The 26732-nt window shown below is 41.6% G+C and overlaps 1 protein-coding gene across 1 annotated transcript in view; it reads left to right on the top strand.

The window, feature by feature from the left end:
- Window positions 1-26732, top strand: part of LOC115472878 (cadherin-12-like) — a 491174-nt gene that overhangs the window by 266024 nt on the left and 198418 nt on the right. Inside the window, 1 exon segment of the mRNA XM_030207367.1 lies at window positions 20384-20503. Coding sequence (XP_030063227.1) covers window positions 20384-20503 — 120 coding nt within the window.

The raw sequence follows: 26732 nt of genomic DNA, 5'->3' as shown, positions 1-26732 counted from the left end.
TGAAAGAACAAACTATAATAACCCCCTTTTTAGCAGGGTACGTTAACTTGACTATGAAGTAAAAGAGTGTAGCAGGTCTGTGAAAACATAAATGTCAAAAGTCACAAAGAAACATTAGGAAACCATGAACTAGAATGAGCAAATGAAAGTATTCTTAATTCCATGATTTGCCTAGTGAGGCACACTGTACTTTTACATATATTCTGTGGCCATTCTATTCTTGTTGCACTTTATTTTGTTCATTCTTCCGCTTCACTGAAAATCAAATTCTGCTTAAGGTGTGAAGCATTTTGATAAATGACATCATACATATTTATACATGACTGATCCATTTTAGAGCTGTCAGAATGTCTGCTTCCTTTCAAAGATGTGTAAAGTGTGTGTGTGTGGTTAAATATTGCTTTACCTGTTCTTATGGATGCTTTAGAAAGTTAACATTGTCATGTATTCCATTAATATTTATACATCAAGTACTATAATCTTGAAGCCTCAGTGACTAGACTGAAGGCACACCAGTGCTGAAAGGTTTGAAACCACCTAAGCTGACAACTTCATATCATGAATCTTGTTCTGATTTTCCTTTTTTTTTAGTGCAAATGTTAATTTATGCTGCATTTATGATTGCATTATTCAACAAGCAGTCTGTCAGAAGTTCCACTCTAAATGTGTGGGCTCCAAAAAAAGAATCCACAGTTTCTGTTCCTTCTCTTATCATTGACAAGTATGCTTTCAGCATAGTGGTAGGTAGCAGAAAAAGGCTGGCCCATTCGATCTGCTCAATTATTCCTGCTCATATTTCTAAAGGTATACTGTATCTCAGCTGATAGCCAGAGATTGTGGTTGCCCATAAAGATTTTTTTCCATCCTGGATAGCTTTGGTATTCCAAACAATTTCTTTTTTCATACAGACCTGATGTGGCCGTTTCGCCAATAAGGCTGCATCAGGGGTAGTAACATAAAACATCTAACCAGGGACACAAGAAAGACTTAGCCTGGCTAGCAAAACTGATCATCCAAGATGACTTCAGCAGTAGTCTGACAGAAGGTGGAGCAGCAGCTTATTGGCGAAGCGAGGCCATGTCGAGTTTGAGAAGGAGAGCCCAGAGGCAGGAGGGAGGAGGCATCACTCCTGCACTCCTGCCTCCAACAGAGGTATGTATACGGGAGGGGGAACCACTAGACCATCAGAGTGATTTTTGCTGGGGGGGGGGAGGTGGCCAGGAGGGGGGTCATGATCCACTGGACAACCAGGGATTTTTTGCATGGGAGCAGGGTTCACCAGAGCACAAGGGATGTTTTTAAAAGTTTTTTTTTTTTTTGGGGGGGGGGGGGTCCATGAGTGCCTACCATGGGGAGCAGTCTGCTTGCACTATACAGTGCAAGGAGACTGCTCCCCATAAGGACAGGTCCAGACCTGCTGTAAAATACATTAAAGGTAGGTGCTCAAGTCTGTGCATTGCTCAGAATTCTCATTTTAATACTAGTGAGCTCGTTGCAATGCATTTGCATAGGGTTTTTGGTAGCTCCTACAGGGAACAGTAAAAGGAATGCAGAACCCCATTGTGCATTACACTGTAAATAACATTTGCTTTAGTCAGGCTACAACTGGTCTAAAGTAAACTTTCAATTCAATTTAGGTCTTATGTAATGCTAATATCCCTTATTTAGGGTTCAGTGCAGTTTACATCATTATTGGAAGCAACAGTTACAATATTATAAGTAGAACATTAGGTGAATAAAGTAGATATAAAGCGTTATAAGGTGTGACTGTAGTCAGTGTTATATTATATAGTTCTAAAGGTTGTTAGGGGATCCGTGATTGGTGGTTGACATGTTGCTGTGTTATAATAGATGGTTCAAGAGTTCATTAGGGAATCAAAGATCAATGATTGTTATGTAGCAGTCTTTGGAAAGAAGAAAGTTTTTAGCTTCTTTTGGAAGCTGAGGTAGTTGTTCTCTGATCTAATAGCCAGAGGAAGCGAGTTCCATAGTGCAATCCCTGATACCGAGAAGAGCGAATTATAGGTCTGTGATCGGATTCCTCTGTGAAATGGTGTGGCTAAGATCAGTTCTTTCAAACTGTTGGTGTGAACAGTACAGACAGAAGAGATTTTGATTAGCAGTTCGGAGGCGGTACCTTGAAGAATCTGAAAGATTAGACATGCAACCTTGAACTTAGTTCTTTCAGTGTAACCAGTGTAATTTTATAAGATACGATGAAACGCTAGTGTATCTATTCAATTTGAAGATTAATCTTGCTGCAGTGTTTTGTGTGATCTATAGTTTTCTTTGATATTTGGTTTTATTGCCAAGCACAGTAAGCTTTGTGTGTTGGGCCGTACTTAGTTTCATTTGCTTCATTTGCTTCCACTCTTGGTGGCCATTTTGAATTGGCGCCAGGACCGGAGCAGCAAGGAACAGTATTATCTTATGCTATTTTGTCATTGGTCCCATTTATGCAATGAAGTCTAGTTACTAATAACTGGGGTTAACAGTAAAATAGCACATCTTAACAGAAGCCAATATTGATAACCCCCCGCCACCACCACCACCACTTACAGGCTTATTTTCAAAAGAGAAGGACGCCCATCTTTCAACACAAATCAGAAGATGGGCATCCTTCTCCCAGGGTTGTCCAAATTGGCATATTCGAAAGCCAGTTTTGGGTATCCCCAACTGTTTTCCGCCGCGGAGACGACCAAAGTTCCCAGGGTGTGTCGGAGGCGTAGTGAAGGCAGGACTTGGGCGTGCCTAACACATGGGCGTCCTCGACCCATAATTGAAAAAAGAAGGGCGTCCCTGACAAGCACTTGGACGACTTTACTCGGTCCTCTTTTTGTTACAACCAAGCCATGAAAAGGTGCCTGAACCGACCAGATGACCACCGGAGGGAATCGGGGATGACCTCCCTTTACTACCCCAGTGGTCACTAACCCCCTCCCACCCTCAAAAAATTATTTAAAAATATTTTTGCCAGCCTCTATGCGAGCCTCAAATGTCATATTCAGGTCCATCGCAGCAGTATGCAGGTCCATGGAGCAGTTACACTTGTGTTGGTAAATGTGAGCCCTCCAAAACCCACCAGAAACCCACTTTATCTACATCTAGGTGCCCCCTTCACCCATAAGGGCTATGGTAGTGCTGTACAATTGTGGGTAGTGGGTTTTGGGGGGCTCAGCATACACGGCAAGGGTGCTGTGCACCTGGGAGCAATTTCTGAAGTCCACTGCAGTGCCCCCTAGGGTGCCCGGTTGGTGTCCTGGCATGTCAAGGGGACCAGTGCACTAAAATGCTGGCTCCTCCCATGACCAAAGGGCTTGGATTTGGTCGTTTCTGAGATGGGCGTCCTCAGTTTCCATTATCTCTGAAAATCAGAAACGACCAAGTCTAAGGACAACCATCTCTAAAGTCGACCTAAATTTCCAGATTTGGGCATCCCTGACCGTATTATCGAAACAAAAGATGGACATCCATCTTGTTTTGATAATACGGGTTTCCCCGCCCCTTCACGGGGACGTCCTGCGAGGATGTCTTCAGAAAAACTTGGGCGCCCCTTTCGATTATGCCCCTCCACATAGACCAATATCACTTAAATAACTTTGCTTGACTGAAAAAGGATAGGGCAGACCATGCATATTTTTTTTTTTTTTTTCATTTTAATTTTTTTATTTATGCATTTTTCATTTACATTCATGTTATTAACATAAACATTGAAAATTCGGCAAAAACCCTAAGGTTATATAATATAAGCAGAAAAAATATAATTTAGTGAAGCTAAAATGCATTTATTTATTGGTATTTCTATTCCACATTATCCAAAATAAGATTATTAGTTCAATGTAGCTAACATATAATTAAAGTATTACAATGAAAGAATATTAATGAACATGTGGATTGCAAGAGTAATTAGGCATGAAAGGCAAATGAGAAAGCTATAGGAGCAGTCATTATATGTAAATAGGATTAGACATACCTATAATAGAAACTTTTTAAAAAGAAAAGATTTGCGTAAGGTCAGATAATTGTTGATAAGTCTTATTTCCTTTGGGATGGAGTTCCACCATTTAGAACCAAGATGAGAAAAGCCTTAGTTCAGTATTGACTTGTATTTTATATTTTTGTAGTTTGGAAAGTGGAGGATGAGATAGTCCCTGGCACCTGGTATAGCATTGCGAGTTGGAAGGTCTATTATATCTTGTATACAGGCGGGTGCCATCCCATATAGTATTTTGTAAATGGAGGTATGGGATTTGAAGACTGTCCTAAACCTTATGGGAAGCCAGTGTACTCTAATGAGGAGTGGAGACACCCTCTCAAATTTAGAGACTTTGTAGATCAGTCTTGCCACGTATTTAACAATGTTTGTAATTTCTTTAGTAGTCACTCTTTATTACTCAAATAGATGGCATTGTGATAGTCTGTTTGTGAGAGGACTAATGCTTGGACTAGAGAGTGAAAAGTATCTGTTGTAAAGAATGGTCTGATTCTTTTTAGTTTCCAAATACCTTAGTTTTTACAGAGGTGACTTGATCTTTGAAAGTTAGGGATTGATCAATTATGATCCCTAGTATTTTTAACTTGGATTCTAGAGGATAATTGATTTGATTGATCAAGAATTTATTGTAAACTGAGGAGTCGTGAGGGTTGTTTATGATTAAGAATTTGATTTTGTCTTTGTTTAGTTTAAGGTGAAACGTGGGTGCCCATTCTTCCATCAGATCCAAGCCTTCACAACTGTTTTCATGATATAATTACTAGGCACTCTTTTGCTGCCTCGGTTAAAGACTTGGATCCTTTTTTTTTTAAGTGCCATCTTCTCAAATAACTCCCTTCTGGTTTCAGATCAAGTGACTCAATTATAAAGATTTCCTCCTTCCCCCAAAACATATATTTTCTACATAAAAGGGTTTACATGTAATTTAAGATTTGGGGGGAAGTTGTCAACATAGGCAACCATTAAGATGGGTTATTTTACCACCATCTCATGCTATTTTAGCAAAGGTCCCGTTTTATATAGTGAGACCTAGTTACTAATAACCCAGGTTAATAGTAAAATAACCTGTCTTTAACAGTGGCCCATGTTGATAACTTTCCCCTTATATATACTCTTTGCCAACATGTATCATCCACCCATTTAGCCAAATGAAAACCATTATCATACTTCACCTTAAATTATCTGTAAGTTTCAGTGGCGTACAAAGGGAGGGCGGTGGGGGCGGTCCGCCCTGGGTGCATGCTGCTGGGGGGTGCCGCGGCGCGCCTGTCGGCTCCGAGTTCACTAACTTTGCTCGTTCGCTGCAGCTCCCTCTGCCCCGGAACAGGTTACTTCCTGTTCCGGGGCAGAGGGAGCTGCAGCGAACGAGCGAAGTTAGCAAACTCAGTGCCGACAGGCGCTTGGCGTGCACCCGGGGGGGGGTGTCATTTCGCCTGGGGGGGGGAGGTGTCATTTCGCATGGGGGGGCGTGCTGCACCCAGGGGGAGGGGGCGCATCGGCGATCCGCCCCGGGTGTCATCCAGGCTAGGAACGCTACTGGTAAGCTTTAAATAAAGCTTAACAGGCACAATTATTTAGACCGATGCTTTTCAACCCAGTCCTTGGGGTACACCCAGCCAGTCAGGTTTTCTGGATACGTGCAAATTTATCTCATGTATTCATTGTGGGTATCTTGAAAATCTGTCTGACTGGGTGTGCCCTGAGGACTGGGTTGAGAAGCCCTGATTTAGATCACTGAATTAACTATATATTATTGATTATTTAGTATACTATTGGAAATTGCGTTGCTTTCTGGTTCATTACCTCTGATGAGGCAACTGACTGTTAAACAGCCGTCTGCCTCTGTGAAGGGAATGCATGTGGATCTTTCCAATGAAATTGTACATAAATTTATAGACGTAGTGTATGGATTGGTGGTCTTTCAGATAAAGATTTTATTCTGACTGATCATTCACAAGGCATGATCATTTGCACTAATTCAAGAATGGCAAAGATTTTGAAAAGTTCCCCGCTCCTGATTTCCTTGTTATTGCAAACATGTAACAGAGATTGGTTTCCACCACCTTATTCAGAGTAAAGGTAAAGGGTCATGGATTTGATATACCGTCTTTCTGTGGGTACAGTCAAAGTGGTTTACATATCTTATATGCAGATACTTTGGGATCCTTTACTAAGCTGTGGGGAAAAGTAGCTTTAGTGTGCCCTTACACAGGTCTCTCCCACACACTAAGGCCATTTTTAGTGCAGCCATAAAATGGCTGATTTTCCAAATTAATGGTCGTGTGCTAATGTTCTTTAGTTGTATCAATGTTGCTGACCTGAACATGTATACCCTGGAGGAAAGGAGAAACAGGGGTGATATGATACAGACGTTCAAATATTTGAAAGATATTAATCCGCAAATGAACCTTTTCTGGAGATACGAAGGTGGTAGAACGAGAGGACATGAAATGAGATTCAAGGGGGGGCAGACTCAAGAAAAATGTCAGGAAGTATTTCTTCACAGAGAGAGTGGTGGATGCTTGGAATGCCCTCCCGCGGGAGGTGGTGGAGATGAAAACGGTAACGGAATTCAAACATGCGTGGGATAAACATAAAGGAATCCTGTTCAGAAGGAATGGATCCTCAGGAGCTTAACCGAGATTGGATAGCAGAGCCGGTAGTGGGAGGCGGGGCTGGAGGTTGGGAGGCGGGGATAGTGCGGGGCAGACTTATACGGTCTGTGCCAGAGCCAGTGGTGGGAGGCGGGGATAGTGCTAGGCAGACCTATACGGTCTGTGCCAGAGCTGGTGGTTGGGAGGCAGGGCTGGTGGTTGGGAGGCGGGGATAGTGCTGGGCAGACTTATACGGTCTGTGCCCTGAAGAGCATAGGTACAAATCAAAGTAGGGTATACACAAAAAGTAGAACACATGAGTTGTCTTGTTGGGCAGACTGGATGGACCGTGCAGGTCTTTTTCTGCCATCATCTACTATGTTACTAATGTTTCTAATTCTTTGGAGGTAAAAGGCCTCAGTCCCAGCTGGACATACGTATTAGTACATCAGGGAACTAATTCAATGTCCCTGCTACCCCCAGCACTTTTCTATCATTGGCCTTAAAAAAAAACCGCCATACTATATCCCATATACTTTAATCAGCAATCTTCATTTTTATTTTTTGTATTTTTCTTATGTGCAATAAATATGAAGATTCCTCAAGTTATATCAAGGCAGGTATTTATATATTCAAATGTGTGAAGAGCTAAAGCACATAACTTCATATAGACAATCCCGACGGGGAACCATTTCACCCTCGCTTCATCAGGGGATGTCTTCCAGTGCTTCTTTTTCTACAGAATAAATGACAGACTTTATATTAAACTCAATAATATATCTGCAAAAAAGAAATCTTATTTTAATCTTCTAGAACTAGTTACAGTTCACCCATTACATTTCAAAGTTCAGATCATGTCCTGCACAATACATTCAAACTTGGCTCCCCAAGATAAGGCAGAAGCCGGAGCATGCACACAAGAATGCTTGATACTTAAAGGAATACTGACCATTCATTCATGTTATTCGGTTCTAGAGGCTCTATTGACTGTAGTCGAAAGAGCCATCATTGCTTATTTTGTGTTGGACATTTATCGCTGTCACCCCCTTCTGTGGTTAGGGGGAAGTCTATCAATAGCTATACAGATAATTTCCTCAAAGCGATATTTAAACATCATGGAATGCACCTGAGGAGCTCCTGGCTTACTATGTTGTAAGTTGAACCTATGCTTATCCATTCTTATATGTTGTGGTCTTTCCCACATACACTTTATTACATGGACATTTAAGGACATAAATAACATAATTAGATTTACAGTCTGTTTGAAATCGCGAATTGTGCACTTTACCATCAGCTGGATTAACAAAATGTGTGCATTCCTCCATAATCCCTCAAGATTTACACTGACCACATTTCTTGTGGCCAACCTCAATTACATCATGATTCTTCTCTCTCTCATAGGTTACGTCGCCGGACTCTTCTTTCAAGTTAGAACCTGTAGAGAATACTGTATGCAAATGTTTATCTTTGAATGTAGGATGCGTCTTTATCACTTCCCAGTTTTTTCTTAAAATCCTTGCCACTGCTTCTCCCCCCCCAACCAGACATAAACTTCAACACACAAATGCCCATTTTTTCTTCAGATGTATATGTTTAACATAGTAACATAGTAAATGACGGCAGATAAAAAGACCTGTATGGTCCAACCAGTCTGCCAACAAGATAAACTCATTTTATATGATATGTGATACTTTATATGTATACCCGAGTTTGATTTGTTCTTGCCTTTCTCAGGGCACAGACCGTAGAAGTCTGCCCAGCACTGTTCTTGTCCTAAGTTCTGAAACTAATGTTGAAGCCCCTTAAAATTTACACTCCAGCCCATCCCTATCTTCAGTCACAATCAGGATATAGACTGTAGAAATCTGCCCAGCTCCCGTTTTGTTTCCTAATTACCGGCGTCGCCACCCAATCTCCGCTAAGATTCCGAGGAACCATTCCTTCTAAACAGGATTCCTTTGTGTTTATCCCACGCATGTTTGAATTCTGTTACCGTTTTCACCTCCACCACCTCCCGCGGGAGGGCATTCCACATATCCACCACCCTCTCTGTGAAGAAAATCTTCCTGACATTAGTCCTGAGTCTGCCCTCCTTCAACCTCAATTCATGTCCTCTAGTTCTACCGCCTTCACTGTCTCCGGAAAAAGTTCATTTGCGGATTAATACATTTCAAATATTTGAACGTCTGTATCATGTCACCCCTGTTTCTCCTTTCCTCCAAAGTATACATGTTCAGGTCAGCAAGTCTCTCCTCGTATGGTTTGCAACGCAAATCCCATACCATTGTTGTAGCTTTTCTTTGCACCGCTTCCAGTCTTTTTACATCTTTAGCAAGATATGGCCTCCAAAACTGAACACAATACTTTTGTATATCTCTCAACAACCAGTCTCAGTCATTAAATCTAGTTCGTGTGTATGCTGTATGTAGGACTTTTTTCATGTATCCTCTTTTTCATTACAGCTCCAGAAAGTTATTTTGCTTGTACTTTAAAATTTCTCTCAATTGTACAAATTCTGTGGAAGCTTAAAAACTGGGAATACGATGGTCTCTTGTTTAATTTCCTGGGGTGACAGCTCCCATATTCAAGCATCGTATTCTAATCTGTTGATTTTTTTTAAAACCTTAGTTAAGAAAGATCTTTTTCCTTGCATGATCAACACATCCAAAAAATGAATGCATTCAAAGGAACTTTCTTGTGTGAATTGTAATGCTGGGTCATGACTATTTACCCACAACATTAAATTTTGCAAATCAGCTTCCGAGCCTTTCCATAAAAAAAAAGACGTCATATATAAATCTTCACTATAAAAAGATTTTATCCATAAATGGTGAATGTTCAATCCACTGTTTCTCAAATTGCATCATGAAAAGATTAGCAACTCTGGGAGCAAAAGTTGCTCTCATAGCAATCCGTGAACTCTGTAAATATAAGATTTCTTGGAATAGAAAAAAAATTCTTTTAAGTAGTGATCTTCTGAGAAACTGTGGATTGAACATTCAACTTTTTATGGATAAGATCTTTTATTACAAAGATGTATAGATGATGTCTTTCTTTTATGGAAAGGCTCAGAAGTAGATTTGCATAATTTTATATTGTGGTTAGTCATAACCCAGCATAAAATGGATATTCAGTGCCAAAGCACAGGCATGGCATGACACTGAATGTCCAAGAATAATTCCAGTGGCTGTCAACAAAATGCTAACCGCCACTGGCTGAATATTTACCTTGGTATTTCTAAATTGCCTTTTCCCAACAAGTTGTGCCCAAAGCAGTTTACAAATTGAATTAAAAATGACATTTTCAAAGATCATCCTAAGTCAAGGCTTTGGGGTCCTTTTACTAAGTTGCATTAACGGATTTAGGGACCCTTTTACTAAGCTGCATAAACGTCTACATGCATCCAACACGTGCCAAAATGGAGTTACCGCCCGGCTACTGCATGGCTCTTGCAGTCATTTCAATTTTGGCACATGTCCGAAAAATAATTTTTATTTTCGGATGCATGCCGCACGGTTACTGTGTGAGACTTTACCGCTAGGTCAATGGCTGGCGGTAAGGTCTCAGACCCAAAATGGACGCGTGCCAATTTTGATTTTGCCGCACGTCCATTTTCGGCAAACATTTAAAAAGACTTTTTTTTACAGGTGCACTGAAAAATAGACCCGTGCATGCCCGAAACCCGTGCCTACACCACCAGATGCTGTTTTTCAGTGCATCTTAGTAAAAGGACCCCCTAGTGCACATTAAGAAATTAGTTTAAGTGCCATGCAGCACATAGGTATATAATAGGCTGTGCGGCAGGGGCGTAGCCACGGGTGTGCCTGGACGGGCCCAGGCCCAGCCACTTTTGGTCCAGGCCCTCCCAGCCTCTTCTGCCTGCTCTCCCCGTCCGCGTGGTCTGCTCACTTTTACTGCACTGAAGCGCCGTTCTCCCTCCAGCACCGGCGATTCCCATAGCCAGCCTTCTGCCAGCGTTCATCTTCAGGGCCTCTTCTCAGGCATGTCCCGCCTACTCTGCAACTTCCTATGTCCCACCTTTGCGGAAAACAGGAAGTTGCAGAGTAGGCAGGACGCGCCTGAGAAGAGGCTCCGACGACGCGCACTGGCAGAAGGCTAGATATGGGAATCGCCGGTGCTGGAGGGAGAACGGCGCTTCAGGTCAGTAAAAATGACCAGAACTGACCATGTGCAGGGGGCTGTCGCGAGGGGGGTAGCGGATGGAGAGGAAATGCGGCAGCGGTGGGCGGATGTAGAGGAAATGTGGCGGCAGCGGGCGGGGTAGCGGGTAGAGAGGAATGCGAGGCCTGTGCCCACCCAGTCCACCTTCAGGCCCATCTAAAAATTAAACTCTGGCTGCGCTACTGCTGTGCGGCATTTAGCACGCACTAATCAGTAGTGCGCTCTAAATCTGTTAGTGCACCCTTAGTTAAGAACGTTTAGAACAGTACGTTTTCAGATGTTTATGAAATACTGAATATGAAGAAATTTTCTTTAATGTGATAGGTAGGTCATTTCATACTTGAATCGCTTTGTAGGAAAAGGATTTTTCCAACGTTCTTTTGAGGTGAACAGATTTACAAGAAGGGAATAGTAGAGAGTCATGATCTGGCAGTCTTACCACCACAAGAAAAGGGCATTAGTAAAAGAAAATGTAGAGAATCCATACCATTTAAAATTTTGAAAATATAATAGGCCAATTTAAAATGTATTTGAACCTGAAGGGGAAGCCGGTGAAGTGCAGTCAAAGGGGAGGTACATAGTCAAGATTTTCCTTTTTGAAGATTAATCTTGCAGCCATATTTTGTACAAATTGTAATTTTTTTAGTAGATCAGTAAATTCCACCATACAAAGCATTACAAGTCAAGTTGTACTAAGATGGTGGCTTGCACCAGCAAGGAGGAAAACAAACCAGCAGATTGTTAGCAGGCTATTCATTGTCTATCTGGCGTCATCCAGGATATTCTATTGTATGCTGCTCATGCTGGTTTTTTTTGAAGAAGGTTCCTTATATCCTTGTTTTGACATATAATTTGATACCAATCTTATTTAAGAAAGATACAGACTAGCCCCTGACGCAGCCCTATTGTTGGGCGAAACACGGCCTGTGTCGTGCATTTGTTTCATACACGGTAGCCTCAATAAAGTCTTTTTGGATATTATACTGATCTGCTGGTTTCTTTTCCACGTTGGAGTTTGCAGATCGGTTGCCTTGTTGCTTTCTTGCACCAACAAGGCAAAATGTTTTTCATCTTGAAAAAGCATTTCTTGACCAAGATATTTATTTGAGATTCAAAAGTCAAAGAAGAATCTGATATAATGCCTAATGCCTTTGAGGTAATATCGACAGTCAGTGTATCATTTTGATTAAACAAACAGTTAAGGGAATAATCAAATGTTTATTGCCTAACCATAAAAATTTTTGTTTTTGTGGGATTTAATTTAAGCAAGTTATAACTGGCTCAATTTTTAATTTTGTCAGTACAATTTAATATTTTTATTGTTACACTGCGGTTTCAGAGGACAATTCCTATAAAATGAAAATATCATCTGCATAAGAGTAGAAGGATTTGCCCTTGTCTAGTTTCACAGAATTCAAAGATCTCATAGAGATAAATAAGAGCAAGCTGGGGAACTCCAAAAGTGTGAAACATTCCTTCAGCTTTAATTGTATATCATTGATTTTTCAGAAATGTTTTGAACCAATTAAGAACTGTCCTTCCTATCCCAAAGTCACTCAGTACATTTAACAAAATGGTATGGTCTACCATATTGAATGTTGCCTATAGGTTGAACTGTCGGAGTAGCGTTTGTCCACCTTACTAACGATTTCTCTTGCTCTGGTGAGTAAAGTAAGTAGAACAGTTTTGGTACTGTGCAAACTCTTAAAACCATGTTGAAAGGATTTTAATATAGAGTATCAACAACATCTACTAGCTGTTTGGCCACTAATGATTCAGAAACATTCATGAAAAATTGAATATAGGCAATCAATCTGTAGCTGGAAGATTGGGAAAAATCCGGTGAGGGTAATTTTGGAATTGGTGTAAGAACTATTTTTCCCATATATGTTGAAAAAAAATCTACTTGTAGCAGACAATTCATTAGTGACATTATCCACAGAACAGCTTCTGAACGAGGCTGTTGTAATAATAATAATATTGACAGACAGAAATCCAACAGGCATGAGAACTTTGATCATTTAGGGCCTCTTTTATCAAGCCACGCATCAATGCTGACGGAGCTCATTCAAAATGAATGGGCTTTATCGGTATTGCCATATGAGCAGCCACTAGCGCAGCTTGATATAAGAGGCCCTTAGTGGTTTGAAGACCAAGTAAATTCTCTGGAACTATATCAAAATAGTCCAAACTTTATCTGCAGAAACAGCTAGATTTTTTTTTTCTGGAGATAACTGTAATGTTTGAAGTCATGTTTGCTGCTCCTGAAGAAGAAAGATGTGTATTGTATGACGAAAATAGGTTGCTAAAGTGGCTGCACTGGGACAATTTATATGGAATTTTGCTTTAGGCTTTAAAATCAATTCATTCCATAGCTGAAACAAAAATGTTTGGTTGAACTTCTGCGCACCAATCTTTATAGAATAATAAGATTTCCTAGCATTATTAAGTTCTAATTTATGGATATTGATCTGTTTTTTTTCCCTTCATGTAGCTTTATCAGTATTTGATCTAGATTTTTGCCAAATTCTCTCTATTTTTAAAGATCCTTCAAAGAAGCATCCTTAACCCTACCCTCACCAAATGTAAATAGCGGGCCCCTTTACCAAGCTGCAGCAAAAGAGGGCCTGCACTGGTGTCGACACGTGTTTTTGATGCGCGCTGAGGCCCCCTTTTACCACAGCAGGTAAAAGGTAGGTCTTTCTTTCCTTCAGCATATGGCCTTGTGGCAAGTAAAGCACTTGACGTGCAGTCATTTCAGGGAGGAGCCCTTACCACCACCCATTGAGGTGGCAGTAAGGGCTCCTGCACTAGCCCAGCAATAACCGAGCAGCGCATGGCACTGCCTGATTACCACCAGGTACGCACTGGTGTAAAAATATTTTTGTAGCGCCGGATATGACAGTGCGCTGGGGGTGGGAACTACCACTGGGCTGCTGTGGTAGGCCAGTAGTACTTCCTTTTAGCGAGCGGTAAGCCCGTATTGGGCTTACCGCCGCTTTGTAAAAGGTCCCCTAGGTGATGTAACATCCACCAGTGAACCTTCTAAAGAGCACACTGACCATCTTAGAAGCTGCCTTCTGGATTGACTCCATGCCAGGAGGGATTCACTTAATAAAAGAATATCTCTTCTTGAAGCAGGTGAAATCCCCGGCTCTTCTTTCAAGCCTTTAATGAGTGAGCCACTGATAAATTGTACAGCAGTGTGTGCAATTGATCTCAATTTTATCACACACACTCAGTTTGAGATCAGTACATTTACTTAAGATTGTTTTATATACCACCTATTTGTTAGCAAAAACAATTGAAATGTTGTACAAAGCGGTTCTTTGAAATAATAACATATCAAGTTAGCCCATCCCCCAAAGCCTGCACAGCATCAGGACAATTCTCTAAGGAGAAAGCCAGGTCTTTAATACCTTATAAAACTGGGCATAATTAATTATTGGAGTTAATTGGTATTAATTAGTTTCTGCACACATCTTGGATCCATGCCCAAATTTGAATGCCCAACTTTGAATGAGCTTCATAGAATCCGAGGGTAAATGTCTATGAATTTATCGTGCCCAAAACATGCCTAGACCACACTCCCTTGTTATTTGCATGCACTTGGGTGTGAAATACTTGCATATCCGTACTTTTTAAAATGGTGTCTTAGACATTTATGAAAGATAAAAGTTCAAGTGCCGGTTTATATACGTATCGAAATGCAAATAAGGCCATGTTGTACTATATGAATATTATTCTGTGTTGTTCAAATGTATGCTCAGCCAGCTCTATATAATATTATTGTTATTGTAATAATCTGAGTATTTCCAAGTTTACCTTGCTCTCCTAATTGTTGTCTATGTGATATTTAGCATTGTATTATGGTTACACTGTCACAACAATGGTTAATTGCCAGTAATCCAGTTTATACTTTCATACACTGTTTTGGATGAACTTCTTCAAAGTGGCAGTAAATAAATCCTAATATATTTGATGATAACTGGATCACATGTGTGCGATTGAGTAGACATAGCTGATGACAGTTTAATAAGGCTGAGGATATAACACATATGTACTACTTGGGGGTTATTTGTCTGGATATGTAGCACAATTGGTTCTGTTCTGTTGCTTGCTATGTTCAATATGACTTGTCATGGTAAAGGGGGGGGCAGGATGTCCAAACATGGGGAAATAAGTTTGAAGGACGGATGTAATGAACTAGACTAAGAAATTCCTTGGTAGGGCTAAGGTTTGTCTAATACTTGAGTCAGCCTGGCATGAGATCTTGGTGTGCTGGAAGACCATTATCCACCAAAAGAGTTATGCAATGGTATATAGGACTTGCAGCCTTTCTTGCACAGGGTGAGCTGTCCAATAATGCCTGAATAATACCTCTTCCAGGAAAGACGATGTTGATGGTCTGGAGGCTGTTTCCTGATGATTTCCATATGAATACATCCTGGCCAATATTCAGCACTATTTAACAACTCCCGACCGGTTAAATAGCATTTAACTGGGTAACCGCTAATATTTAGCAGGAGATAGCTGGTTATTTGCTGATGAATATTCACGGTTAGCTTATAAGTACATAAGCATTGCCATACTGGGACAGACTGAAGGTCCATCAAGCCCAGTATCCTGTTTCCAACTGTGGCCAATCCAGGTCACAAGTACCTGGCAAGATCCAAGAAGAGTAAAACAGATGTTATGCTACTTATCCTAGAACAATGTTTTCCAAGTGCAGTCCTGGAGTATCCCTTGCCAGTTAGGATTTCAGGATATCCACAATGAATATGCATGAACTTGATTTGTATACACTGTCTCCATTATATGCAAATCTCTTTCATGCATATTCATTGTGGATATCCTGAAAACCTGACTGGCAATGGATACTCCAGGACCAGACTTGGGAAACAGTATCCTAGAATATGCAGTGAATTTACCCAAGTCCATCTTAGTAATGGCTTATGGACTTTTTGCCAAAAATTGTCCATGCAAATTTGGGTGTGTGCACAATTTCATTAAATAATGAGCTAATTATTGGATTTTTAACAAGCTATTATTGAAGCTAATTGAAATCAATTAACAGGTACATGTGTAAATTTAGGTGTGTGATCCATGCCTAAATTTTACACGCATCCAGGAAAAGGGAGTCTGGAAATGGGATGGTCAATTTTTGGGATGGGGTGTGGGCATGGATTCCAGTTGGTTCAGAACATGGTATCTTTCAAAGATATCACCAAACCAGGGAAGATAGGGTATCCTGTTAGCGAGGTTGCAAAAGAGACCATAGTAGATCAGGTGTCCTTAAATAAAAATCAGACAAAAGATTGCAAATTAACACTGTCAACTACTGAGCAAGAAGTAAATAGGAGCAACAAACATAGTTTGAATTGTCTACATGCAAATGCCAGAAGCCTAAGAAATAAGATGGGAGAGTTAGAATATATTGCACTAAATGAAAACTGAGATATAATAGGCAGACCTGGTGGAAGAAGGATAACCAGTGGGACACTGTCATACCAGGGTACAAATGATATTGTAGTGATAGGGCAGATCGAATTGGTGGATGGGTAGCATTTTATGTTAAGGAGGGCCTTGAATGAAGTGGATTGAAAATTCTGCAGGAAACAAAACACATCTTGGAATCCCTATGGATTGAAATTCCATGTGTAAAAGAGAAAAAGGATAGTGATAGGAGATTACTACTATCCACTTGGCCAGGATGAACAGACAGATGTAAAAATGTTATCAGAAATTACGGAGGCTAGCAAACTGGGCAACACAATAATAATGGGTGATTTCAATTACCCCGATATTGACTGGGTAAATATGACATCAGGGCATGCTAGGGAGGTAAAATTCCTTGACGAAATCAAGGACTGTTTTATGGTGCAGCTGGTACTGGAGCCAACAAGAGAAGGAAATATTCTGGACCTAGTCCTTAGTGGAATGCATGATCCGGTGCAGGAGTTAATGGTGCTGGGGCTGCTTGATAACAGTGATCATAATATGATCAGATTTGATATTGACTTTGGAGAAAGTACACACAGGAAATCCAATATGTTAGTAGTTCAGTTTCAAAAAGGAGACTATGATAAAATGAGAACGGTGAAAGAAAAACTCCTTAGGGGTCCTTTTACAAAGGCATGCTGAAAAATGGTTTGCGGTAGTGTAGGCGTGGGTTTTGAGTGCGCGCCAATCCATTTTTCAGTGCACCTATAAAAAAGGCCTTTTTAAAATTTTTGCCCAAAATGGACATGCGGCAAAATCAAAATTACCACGTGTCCATTTTGGGTCTATGACCTTACCGCCAGACTCACATGGTTACCAGGTGGTAATGACCTACACATGCCAAATGCCCGTCTGAAAATAAAAATGAAATTATCACAAGAGCCAAGCGGTAGCTGGGCGGTAACTCCATTTTAGTGTGTTTTGATGCTTATGCGGCTTAGTAAAAGGGTCCTTTAGAGGAGCAGCTGCAAAGGTCAAAGATTTACATCAAGCATGGATGCTGTTCAAAAATAACATTCTGGAAGCCCAAACCAAATATATTCTGTGTATTAAAAAAGGAGGAAGGAAGGCCAAACGACAGCCGACATGGTTAAAAAGTGAGGTGAAGGAAGCTATTACAGGTAAAAGAAAATCCTTCTGAATATGGAAGAAGAATCGAATATTGTGTGCAATTCCGGTCACCACATATCAAAAAAGATGTGGAGGGGCATAATTGAATGAAAACGTCTATCTCCATGGGCGTTTATCTCCGAGAACGGGTCCGTGAAGGGGCGGACTGAACCGTATTTTCGAAAAAAATAGATGTCCATGTTTTATTCGACAATTTGTGAGCTGGGCGTTTTTGTTTTTCAGTGATAATGGAAAATGAAAGCGCCCAGCTCAAAAACGAATAAATCCAAGGCATTTGTTCGTGGGAGGGGCCAGGATTCGTAGTGCACTGGTCCCCCTCACATGCCAGGACACCAACCGGGCACCCTAGGGGGCACTTTTACAAAAACAAAAAAAAAAGGTAAAAGAGCTCCCAGGTGCATAGCACCCTTCCCTTGTGTGTTGAGCCCCCCAAATCCCCCTCAAAACCCACTGCCCACAAGTCTACACCATTACTATAGCCCTAAGGGGTGAAGGGGGGCACCTACATGTGGGTACAGTGGGTTTGGGGGGGTTGGACGACTAAGCATTAAGCAGCACAATTGTAACAGGTAGGGGGGGATGGGCCTGGGTCCACCTGCCTGAAGTCCACTGCACCCCCTAACAACTGCTCCAGGGACCTGCATACTGCTGCCAGGGAGGTGGGTATGACATTTGAGGGTGAAAATAAAAAGTTGTGAATCATCATGTTTTGTGGTGGGAGGGGGTTAGTGACCACTGGGGGAGTCAGGGGAGGTCATCCCCGATTCCCTCTGGTGGTAATCTGGTCATTTAGGGCACTTTTGGGGGCCTTATTCATGAAAAAACAGGGTCCAGGAAAAGTGCCCTAAATTCTAGCTACAAACGCATACTTTTTTTCCATTATCGGCGAAAGGCGCCCATCTCTCCTCGGCCAATAACCACGCCCCAGTTCCACCTTCGACACGCCTCCGACACGCCCCCATCAACTTTGTACACTTCCGCGATGGAGTGCAGTTGAAAACGTCCAAAATCGGCTTTCCGTTATACTGATTTATTCGTTTTTGTGAGATAAACGTCTATCTCCCGATTTGGGTCGAAATCTAGGCGTTTTTCTCTTTCAATTATAAGGTGCATAGTGGAATTCGAAAAGGTACAGAGAAGGGTGATGAAATCGATAAAGGGGATGGGATGACTTCCCTGTGAGGAAAGGCTAAAGTGGCTAGGGCTCTTCAGCTTGGAGAAAAGATGGCTGAGGGGAGATATGATAGAGGTCTATAAAATAATGAGTGAAGTGGAATGGGTAGATGTGAATCGATAGTTTACTCTTTCCAAAAATACTGGGAACAAAGGGGCACGAAATTAAGCTACAAAGTAGTAAATTTAAAACAAATCAGAGAAAATATTTCTTCACTCAACGTGTATTTAAGCTCTGGAATTCGTTGCCAGAGAGTGTAGTAAAAGCAGTTAGCTTAGCGGGGTTTCAAAAAGGTTTGGATGGCTTCCTAAAGGAAAAAGTCCATAGGCCATTATTAAAATGAACTTGGGGAAAATCCACTGCTTATTTCTAGGATAAGCAGCATACAATTTATTGTACTTTTTGGGGATCTTGCCAGGTACTTGTGACCTGGATTGGCCACTGTTGGAAACAGTGCCTTCGGTCTGTCCCAGTATGGTAATACTTATGTACTTATAGAATAAAGGGGGCTTTGTGTGTAAATTTAGATGGGGCACTTGCACACACCTAAATTTACGTGTGACCCCTGCGCTTAAGCGCTATTCTATAAACCATGCTTAAGCATTATTTTTCCATGCCTATTTTATAGGTGCAATTTATAGAATGTATTCCTATAGTGGCTAACTGGTGCTATTTAGCCGGCTATCTGTGAATGTTCAAGCGCTGGTCCTACCTTTGGCCACTACAAAATTAACTGGTCAATGCTGAGTATTCCCTTAGCCAGTTAAGTTTGAGCCAGCCAAAAAAAAAAAACATGGATATTCAATGTTGGTCACCGGAAATGACCCAACATTGAATATCTGGGGCCAGAGCTGATCGCAGCACTTATACAGACTTCCTCCTGCAATCTGAATATCGGGCCTCTCGTCCTTAACCCTCACTCCCCCTCAGTTTGGGTAGAGAAGCTAGTCAAGATATGTAATTAGGTATAAAAAGGGGCCCTTTTACTAAGGTCCGTACAATGCACATCAGATTGGAACTACCGCCCAACTACCGCATGCCCCGAGCAGTAATTCCATTTTTGACGCGCATCCAAAATACGCAGTAGAAATTTTCTACCACATGGCACTTACCCAGCGGTAATCGGCAGTGTATGCGCGCTAACGATTACCGCCCGGTTAGCACATAAGACCTTATCTGTGGCAGTAAGGTCTCATGCCGAAAATGGATGCACACTGGTTTTAATTTTGCCGCATGTCCATTTTCGGTCTAAAAAAAAAAGGCCTTTTTAGCAGGTGCACTGAAAAATGGACCTGCGCACGTCCAAAACACACGCCTACACCAGCACAGGCCATTTTCAGTGCACCTTAGTAAAAGACCCCCTTAGAGAGCTCAGGTAACAAAGCTAGGTTTCTTAGCAGGTTATTATGATATAAAGGTATTTTCATATACATTCCACTTGATTCTCAGCACTGATGTATTTGATATATGTCTGTATAAAGCAAGAATGGTGTACTTCCCCCCCCCCCCCCCCCCACACACACACAAATCCAACACACATATTGTTTTGGTTGCCCTGTGTCTTACTACCCTTATTTTAATTATTGCAATGTTTGTAACTGTCTTAAGTACTGCATATTTGCCTGGTCAGCAGGAAACAAAATATGCAGTCTGCCAGTGACTCTTATCACATGTTAAAGATACTTAAGCATGGTCTGCTCGGACATATCTCAGAATGGAGACAAATCAACGTATTTAGAATTAACTTACAATGTAGGAAATGTTTGATGCAGACAATCTGAAAAATGTATATGATTTTTTTTCCAGGTGCGTATGTGCTTCAAGTGAAAGCTACAGATGCTGATGACCCTACATATGGGAATAGTGCAAGAGTGGTTTACAGTATTCTTCAGGGACAGCCTTACTTCTCCATTGATCCTAAGACAGGTAACTATCATTGATCCTCTAGCATTACTTGGAAATTTTTGTGAAACAAATAGGAGGAAATATTTTTTCACTCAAAGAATATTTAAGCTCTGGAACTTGCTGCTGGAGGATATTCCTGGCGGTAATGTATTTATTTATTTGTAACGCTTATACCCTGCGTTCCCGCTTATTAGCAGGTTCACTGCGGCTTACATAGTATTTCAGGTTTACAAAGTAACATAGAATGGATACAGCTGTAATTGGCAGCGTAGACACATTGACAAGTGCTGCATGAGTAATGTGACATAAGAGAAAGGGGGAGAACTACAACTTTTAATAGTAAAGCTGGGAGATGGGGGGGGGGGGGGGGGTAGCACACAAGAAGGGAAATATGCAGTCCAGTTCGGTGCCCAGTACATTCAGAAGCAGAGATCTAGAACATGACTAATTGTAGGCATTAGTAAAGAGGAAAATTTTAAGATCTATTTTAAATTGTTGAAAGGACGATTGCAGTCTGAGATGCTATAGTAACAAGTTCCAACACTCTGGACCTTGAGCAGAGAAAATTGATCTCTTGAGGGTTATCTTAAACAATTTCTCTGAATGTAGGGACAGGGTTCAGGGTGGATCTAGGCTAAAAATCCACCTTTTGAGGCTGCTTTTAACTCCTAACTCCTATTCACTTGTTCAGTACTCAAGTCTGTTTTATAATTCCCACCTTAAGTAATTCTCTTATCACTTATTTGTCTTGTTTGTCTGTCTTGATTAGATTATAAGCTCTGTTGAGCAGGGACTGTCTCTTACATGTTCAGTGTACAGTACTGCATACGTCTAGTAGCACTATAGAAATGATAAGTAGTAGTAATATTCAGTGGAGATAACCATTCCTGGCCAGGGCCGCCGCTGCCTACCCCGGGGAAGAATTGTCATCGCTGCTGCCCCCCCAAATCGTCACAACTCTCACTACCCCTCCGCCTGCCCACCTGAAGTACCTTCGCTGGTCCCGCCAGCTGCAAGCAGTATGGATCCTTTCTCTGCCCAGCATTGCCGTCCCCTGCGACTGCTTTCCTCAGGTCGCACATGCTCAGTCTCAAAACTGAGCGTGCGTGGCCTGAGGGCCCAGCAGCTGCTAGTTTTCTCTCTCCCTCTCCTGGGACGTGATCACCCAGGTCCCGTCTGGAGCAAGAGAGAGAGAGAGAGAGACCCCTTTGCCGGGCCCCCTCTGGAGGCCTGAGCCAGGGGAATTTTGCCCCACCTGCCCGTCCCTCGGCAGCTATGTTCCTGGCTGGTTAACTAGTGCTGAATATCGGCCCAACAGTGTTACTTTCCGCACTTTCCTAGGCTTGTTTGGAAGGATGCAAAGAAGGTGAAAGTGATTGAGAAATTGCAAAAGAAAGTGAATATGGATGTTTCTCTTTCTGTGGCTAAATTGTGAAGCTTGGTGGTGTTGTATGATCTGTTAATTGTGGACTGTCTAGGATTATATGGGAGTGATGGGGTCCACCTTTCTGAGACTGGTTTGGACATCTTTTTGTCCTCCATCCAGGGTTTATTGGAGACGTGTTCAACCTGTCTGGCTTCTGGTCTCTGCTTTTGGTAGGGTCCCAGAAACCATTCCCCTTGGGATGGAGTGATTCAGGTGTTGAGTTGGGGATGGGACTTGACATACTGCCTTTCTGTGACTACAATCAAAGTGGTTTACATGTTATTTACAGGTACTTATTTTGTACCTGCGGCAATTGGGGGGGGGGGGGGGGGGTTAAGTAACTTATCCAGAGTCACAAGGAGCTGCAGTAAGAATCAAACCCAGTTCTTCTGGTTCTCAGGCCACTGCACTAACCACTAGGCCACTCCTCCACTCCTTGCCAATTTACTGTGGATAAAAGGGAGGGTTTGGTTTAGGTTCGGTACTGTCATGAATTCAGCAAGTTCAGACGGTTCCACAGACCTTGCTTGTGTGAGGGGGTGAGGGGGGTTGATCTATGTTGGAGACTGTTGTGATATGGTTAGTTCGATGCCATCTAACCAGTTACGGTTGTGACATTGAAATTGATAAATAGCTGTAAGATGGCTTTTGACATATGTTGGATATGGGGAATGGTATGGTATTTGTAAGTTCAAAAGTTTCAATAAAGCTGCGGCCGGTTATTGCCACATGCCTAGTTGTTGTGTTTATTGAAGTGTAGCTTCAGAATTGGGAATGCAATTGCCAACGTTATATGATTCTGCTCTCCTTGCAACCTCTACTGTATATGGGACATATCTGGTTGTGGTTCGTGTCTTCTTAGAATAGGACTTTTCTGGATATCAAGTATGCATTTTCTTATTGTTGCGATATAGGGGGCTCTGTCATGGTTAAGTGAAGCTCTGCTGCTGTTCATGTTTCTTATCTGTTCCTGCATGGGTGGTAACTTTTCCTGTTTGTTTGGCAAGTACTATAGCCTTTAGTTGTATCCTTGATGGATGTGACAAATATTCTAACTGCTTATATTGAGGTGCACATTGTCATGAAGGTTGTTTTTGCCTTTGATGTCCTGGTACTGGCAATATATTTCTTGGATATCTGAGAGCATGCACACAGTTGAAAAGTGAATGTGTGGATCAATGCAGTTCTTCTTGTCTCTTCTTGATAACAGACTGAAGAGGATTACCTTTGCAAACTGGAATCAGTTATTGGGAGAGGTACAGAGCCTTGTGTTCCCATGAGGCGTTTATTTCTAGTTAAGTACGTAAGCGTTACCGCACTGGAACAGACCGGAGATCCATCAAGCCCAATATCCTGTTTCCAAAAGTGACCATTCCAGGTCAAAAGTTTAATTCATTTTCTCTTGTGTGAATGAAGGTGTATCTAGGGTTGCTGAATCAATAGTTTACACAACTTGTTTGTGTTTTTCAATTTCAGCCACTCTTTCCTGGGAATAAGCATTTCTCATCTTGATATCTGCCACTTGAGTACATGAGCTCTAATACATCACCTTTTTTGTTCTGTCTGCTGCAATTTGTAGGTTATTGCTCTGTGGCAGGATCTATTTGTTGGGTCTCAGGTGAACCTTGCTGTTTACTTTGAAATTGCATTATCTACCACTTTGTTGGGTTTATTTGCAGTGTCACGATGAGCTCTGCTCTACCTCCTACAAACGTGCTGCCATTGTCTGCCTCTTGGTAAGGTCTGGGGCTCAGGGGAGCTCTGTTTTGTTCTCTGAATGTGGATTATCTGTTCTCAGGCAAGGTTTGGTGAGTTGCAGGTGAATTCACTCCCTCCTTCTTTCTGGTCAGGCAGCTTTTTCCTTGCCTTGTTGCATCTTATATATTCTAATTTTACCACAACCTGTCAACTCACTTGCCAGCTACAAGTTCTGTAAAGAGAGATCACACTAGTTATTCTCTGTTGCTGTTGCTACTTAAAGAAAAGAGAAAGTCTGAGTTGATAGGTCTGCTGTGAAACATGCATCTGCAGATCAGATCATGTGCCCTTCGCATTCAAATGATTTGGATCTGGTGAAGACTAATTTGTCTAGATCTATCCTATATCATATAGTAATGTTACATGCCACTTCTTCTAAACCATAGCACGTCCTTGATTTAATTCTCCTGTCACCCAGTCAAAGGAGAATTAAATCAAGGACGTGCTATGGACGTCATCTACTTAGATTTCAGCAAGGCTTTTGACACGGTTCCCCACAGGAGGCTCTTGAATAAACTAGAAGGGCTGAAGATAGGACCCAAAGTGGTGAACTGGATTAGGAACTGGTTGACGGGCAGACGCCAGAGGGTGGTGGTAAATGGAGTTCGCTCGGAGGAGGGAAAGGTGAGTAGTGGAGTGCCTCAGGGATCGGTGCTGGGGCCCATTCTGTTCAATATATTTGTGAGTGACATTGCTGAAGGGTTACAAGGTAAAGTTTGCCTTTTTGCGGATGACACCAAGATTTGCAACAGAGTGGACACCCCGGAGGGAGTGGAAAACATGAAAAAAGATCTGAAGAAACTGGAAGAATGGTCTAACATTTGGCAATTAAAATTCAATGCGAAGAAATGCAAAGTGATGCACTTAGGGAGTAGAAATCCAAGGGAGGCGTATGTGTTAGGTGGGGAGAGCCTGATAGACACGGACGGGGAGAGGGATCTTGGGGTGATAGTATCTGAGGACCTGAAGGCGATGAAACAGTGCGACAAGGCGGTGGCCGTAGCGAGAAGGTTGCTAGGCTGTATAGAGAGAGGTGTGACCAGCAGAGGAAAGGAGGTTTTAATGCCCCTGTCAGATGAAAAATATATCTAAATAATTACTAGTGATTTTTTTTTGCAGAGCATCATATTATCTTATGCGGTGCACCTTAATTTTTAATTAAAATGGTTACTGTGATTATGTGATAGTCACTTGCCTTTGCAAACTCAAAAGGGCAACCAAAACCATGTACAAGCAAAGCAACATAGCAAATGCAAAATTGAAACCAAATTGGACAACACACCAAAACCCACATAAATAAGTAACCTCCCTTAAAAAGCCACCAAAAGGAATCTATAAGTATAGTGGTCCGATGTTGATTTACTTATTTTGCATATCCACCTCACCATATCGTATTCTGAGAAAAAATGTTTATATTGGCAGGGAATTTCTTTACAGCAGGGGATGTTTCTGATGATCTAGTATAGGTTGAAAAAAAAAGTTTTTGTCTTCATGTGGCAAATAGAAAAAAAAAATCATACAATAAGGCAATGGATTGTGCTTTCGGAAGATATTATGGGCTTTTTTAACATTCCGTGCTAGCGGCTCCTGGTGCGGTAATGCCAACAAAGCCCATTCATTTTGAGGGTTCCATTGGCATTGCTTTGCGGGAGCCGCTAGCTTGGCTTGATAAAAGAGGCCTTATATTATTGGGAGTAACAACTTTTGGGTCCTTATTTAAAGATATTTACCACTGAATATTTGCCTGAAAATATTTAAGGGCTAGTCCTGACATTTTTGGGTCTTCCTTGAAATGCTGTGGGGTCCTTTAACTAAGCTGTGGGAAAAAGGGCCCTGCGCTAGTGGCAGGGGCCATATTTCTGTGTGCCAGGGCCCTTTTTACCGCAGTGGTAAAAATGTTGTGCTGTAAGATAACTCTTACCGCGTGGCTATGCGGCAGGGAGCACTTCCCGCCACCCATTGAGATGGCGGTAAGGGCTCTAGTGGTAACCCGGTGGTAACTGGGCAGAGCGCATCGATGCCCAATTACCGCTGGGTTAGCACCACGTTGGGTCGGCGGTAGTTCTGGGGTAGCATGCGGTAAGCCTGTGTTGGGTTTAGCAGTGCCTTGTAAAACGACCCCTGTGTTTTTGAAGATCTTTGGACTCCCTCTCATTATTGGACGTGCCATCCCCTTTTCTCTACTCCATTAGCCTGTTTCTGCTACGTTCGTAGGGGCTGTTGTTCCTCTACTTTTCGTGGTTGACTTCCTAATTTTGAATTTAAAACATGTTTCCTGCATAATTTATGGGATTTTTGTTTTCCATCCAGAAGCAACAGAAAGTCTTGGAAGGAAAACACTCAGTTTAAAAACTGTGTTAGTTTTACCTGATTTTTGTTTGGTCCTTAAATCTAGCTCTTGTGTAGAAATGTCTTGTCTTTGCTCAGTTATTTCTGAACAGTTCTAGGCTCATTGATACTATGTTGCAATTTTACTGTACTGTAATTTGGACTAATGTTAAAGAAATAAAATTGAGGATGTAATTAAATATTCGTCCTTCATTTGTTTTGTTCAAACAGCAAGTACAGTATCCCTCTGATTCTATAAAGGTCACCAAAAATTGCATGTGCAAATGTAGGTACTGCCCCAATTTGTGCTCGCAATTTAATAGAATTATGAGCCAATTAGTGCCAATAATTGTTTTTTTAACAATTAGCACTAATTAGATTTAATTGGAGCTCATGGGACCCTTTTACAAAGGTGCATTAGCATTTAGATGCTCATAGGAATATTATGGATGTCTACAAAGATGGTGCACTAATTTTTAGTATGCGTTAAAAACGCTAGCACACCTTTGTAAAAGACCCACTATATGCATAAAGTTAGGCACTGGATCCGCACCTAAAATGTATGCAGGCTTGAAAGGGGAGATGTGGAAATAGGAGGGTCATAAGCATTTCAGAGCAGATCAGGGGCATTATTTTGAGTTACACACTTAATTATACAATAATGGTGCTTCACTTGTAAATTTAGGCACAAACATTTACACCACGTTTTTGTTGGTGCATATGGTTGCACCTAAATTT

Source organism: Microcaecilia unicolor, chromosome 1, assembly GCF_901765095.1.
Source record: "Microcaecilia unicolor chromosome 1, aMicUni1.1, whole genome shotgun sequence".
NCBI lineage: Eukaryota > Metazoa > Chordata > Amphibia > Gymnophiona > Siphonopidae > Microcaecilia > Microcaecilia unicolor.
This window is presented reverse-complemented; position numbering and strand designations above follow the sequence as displayed.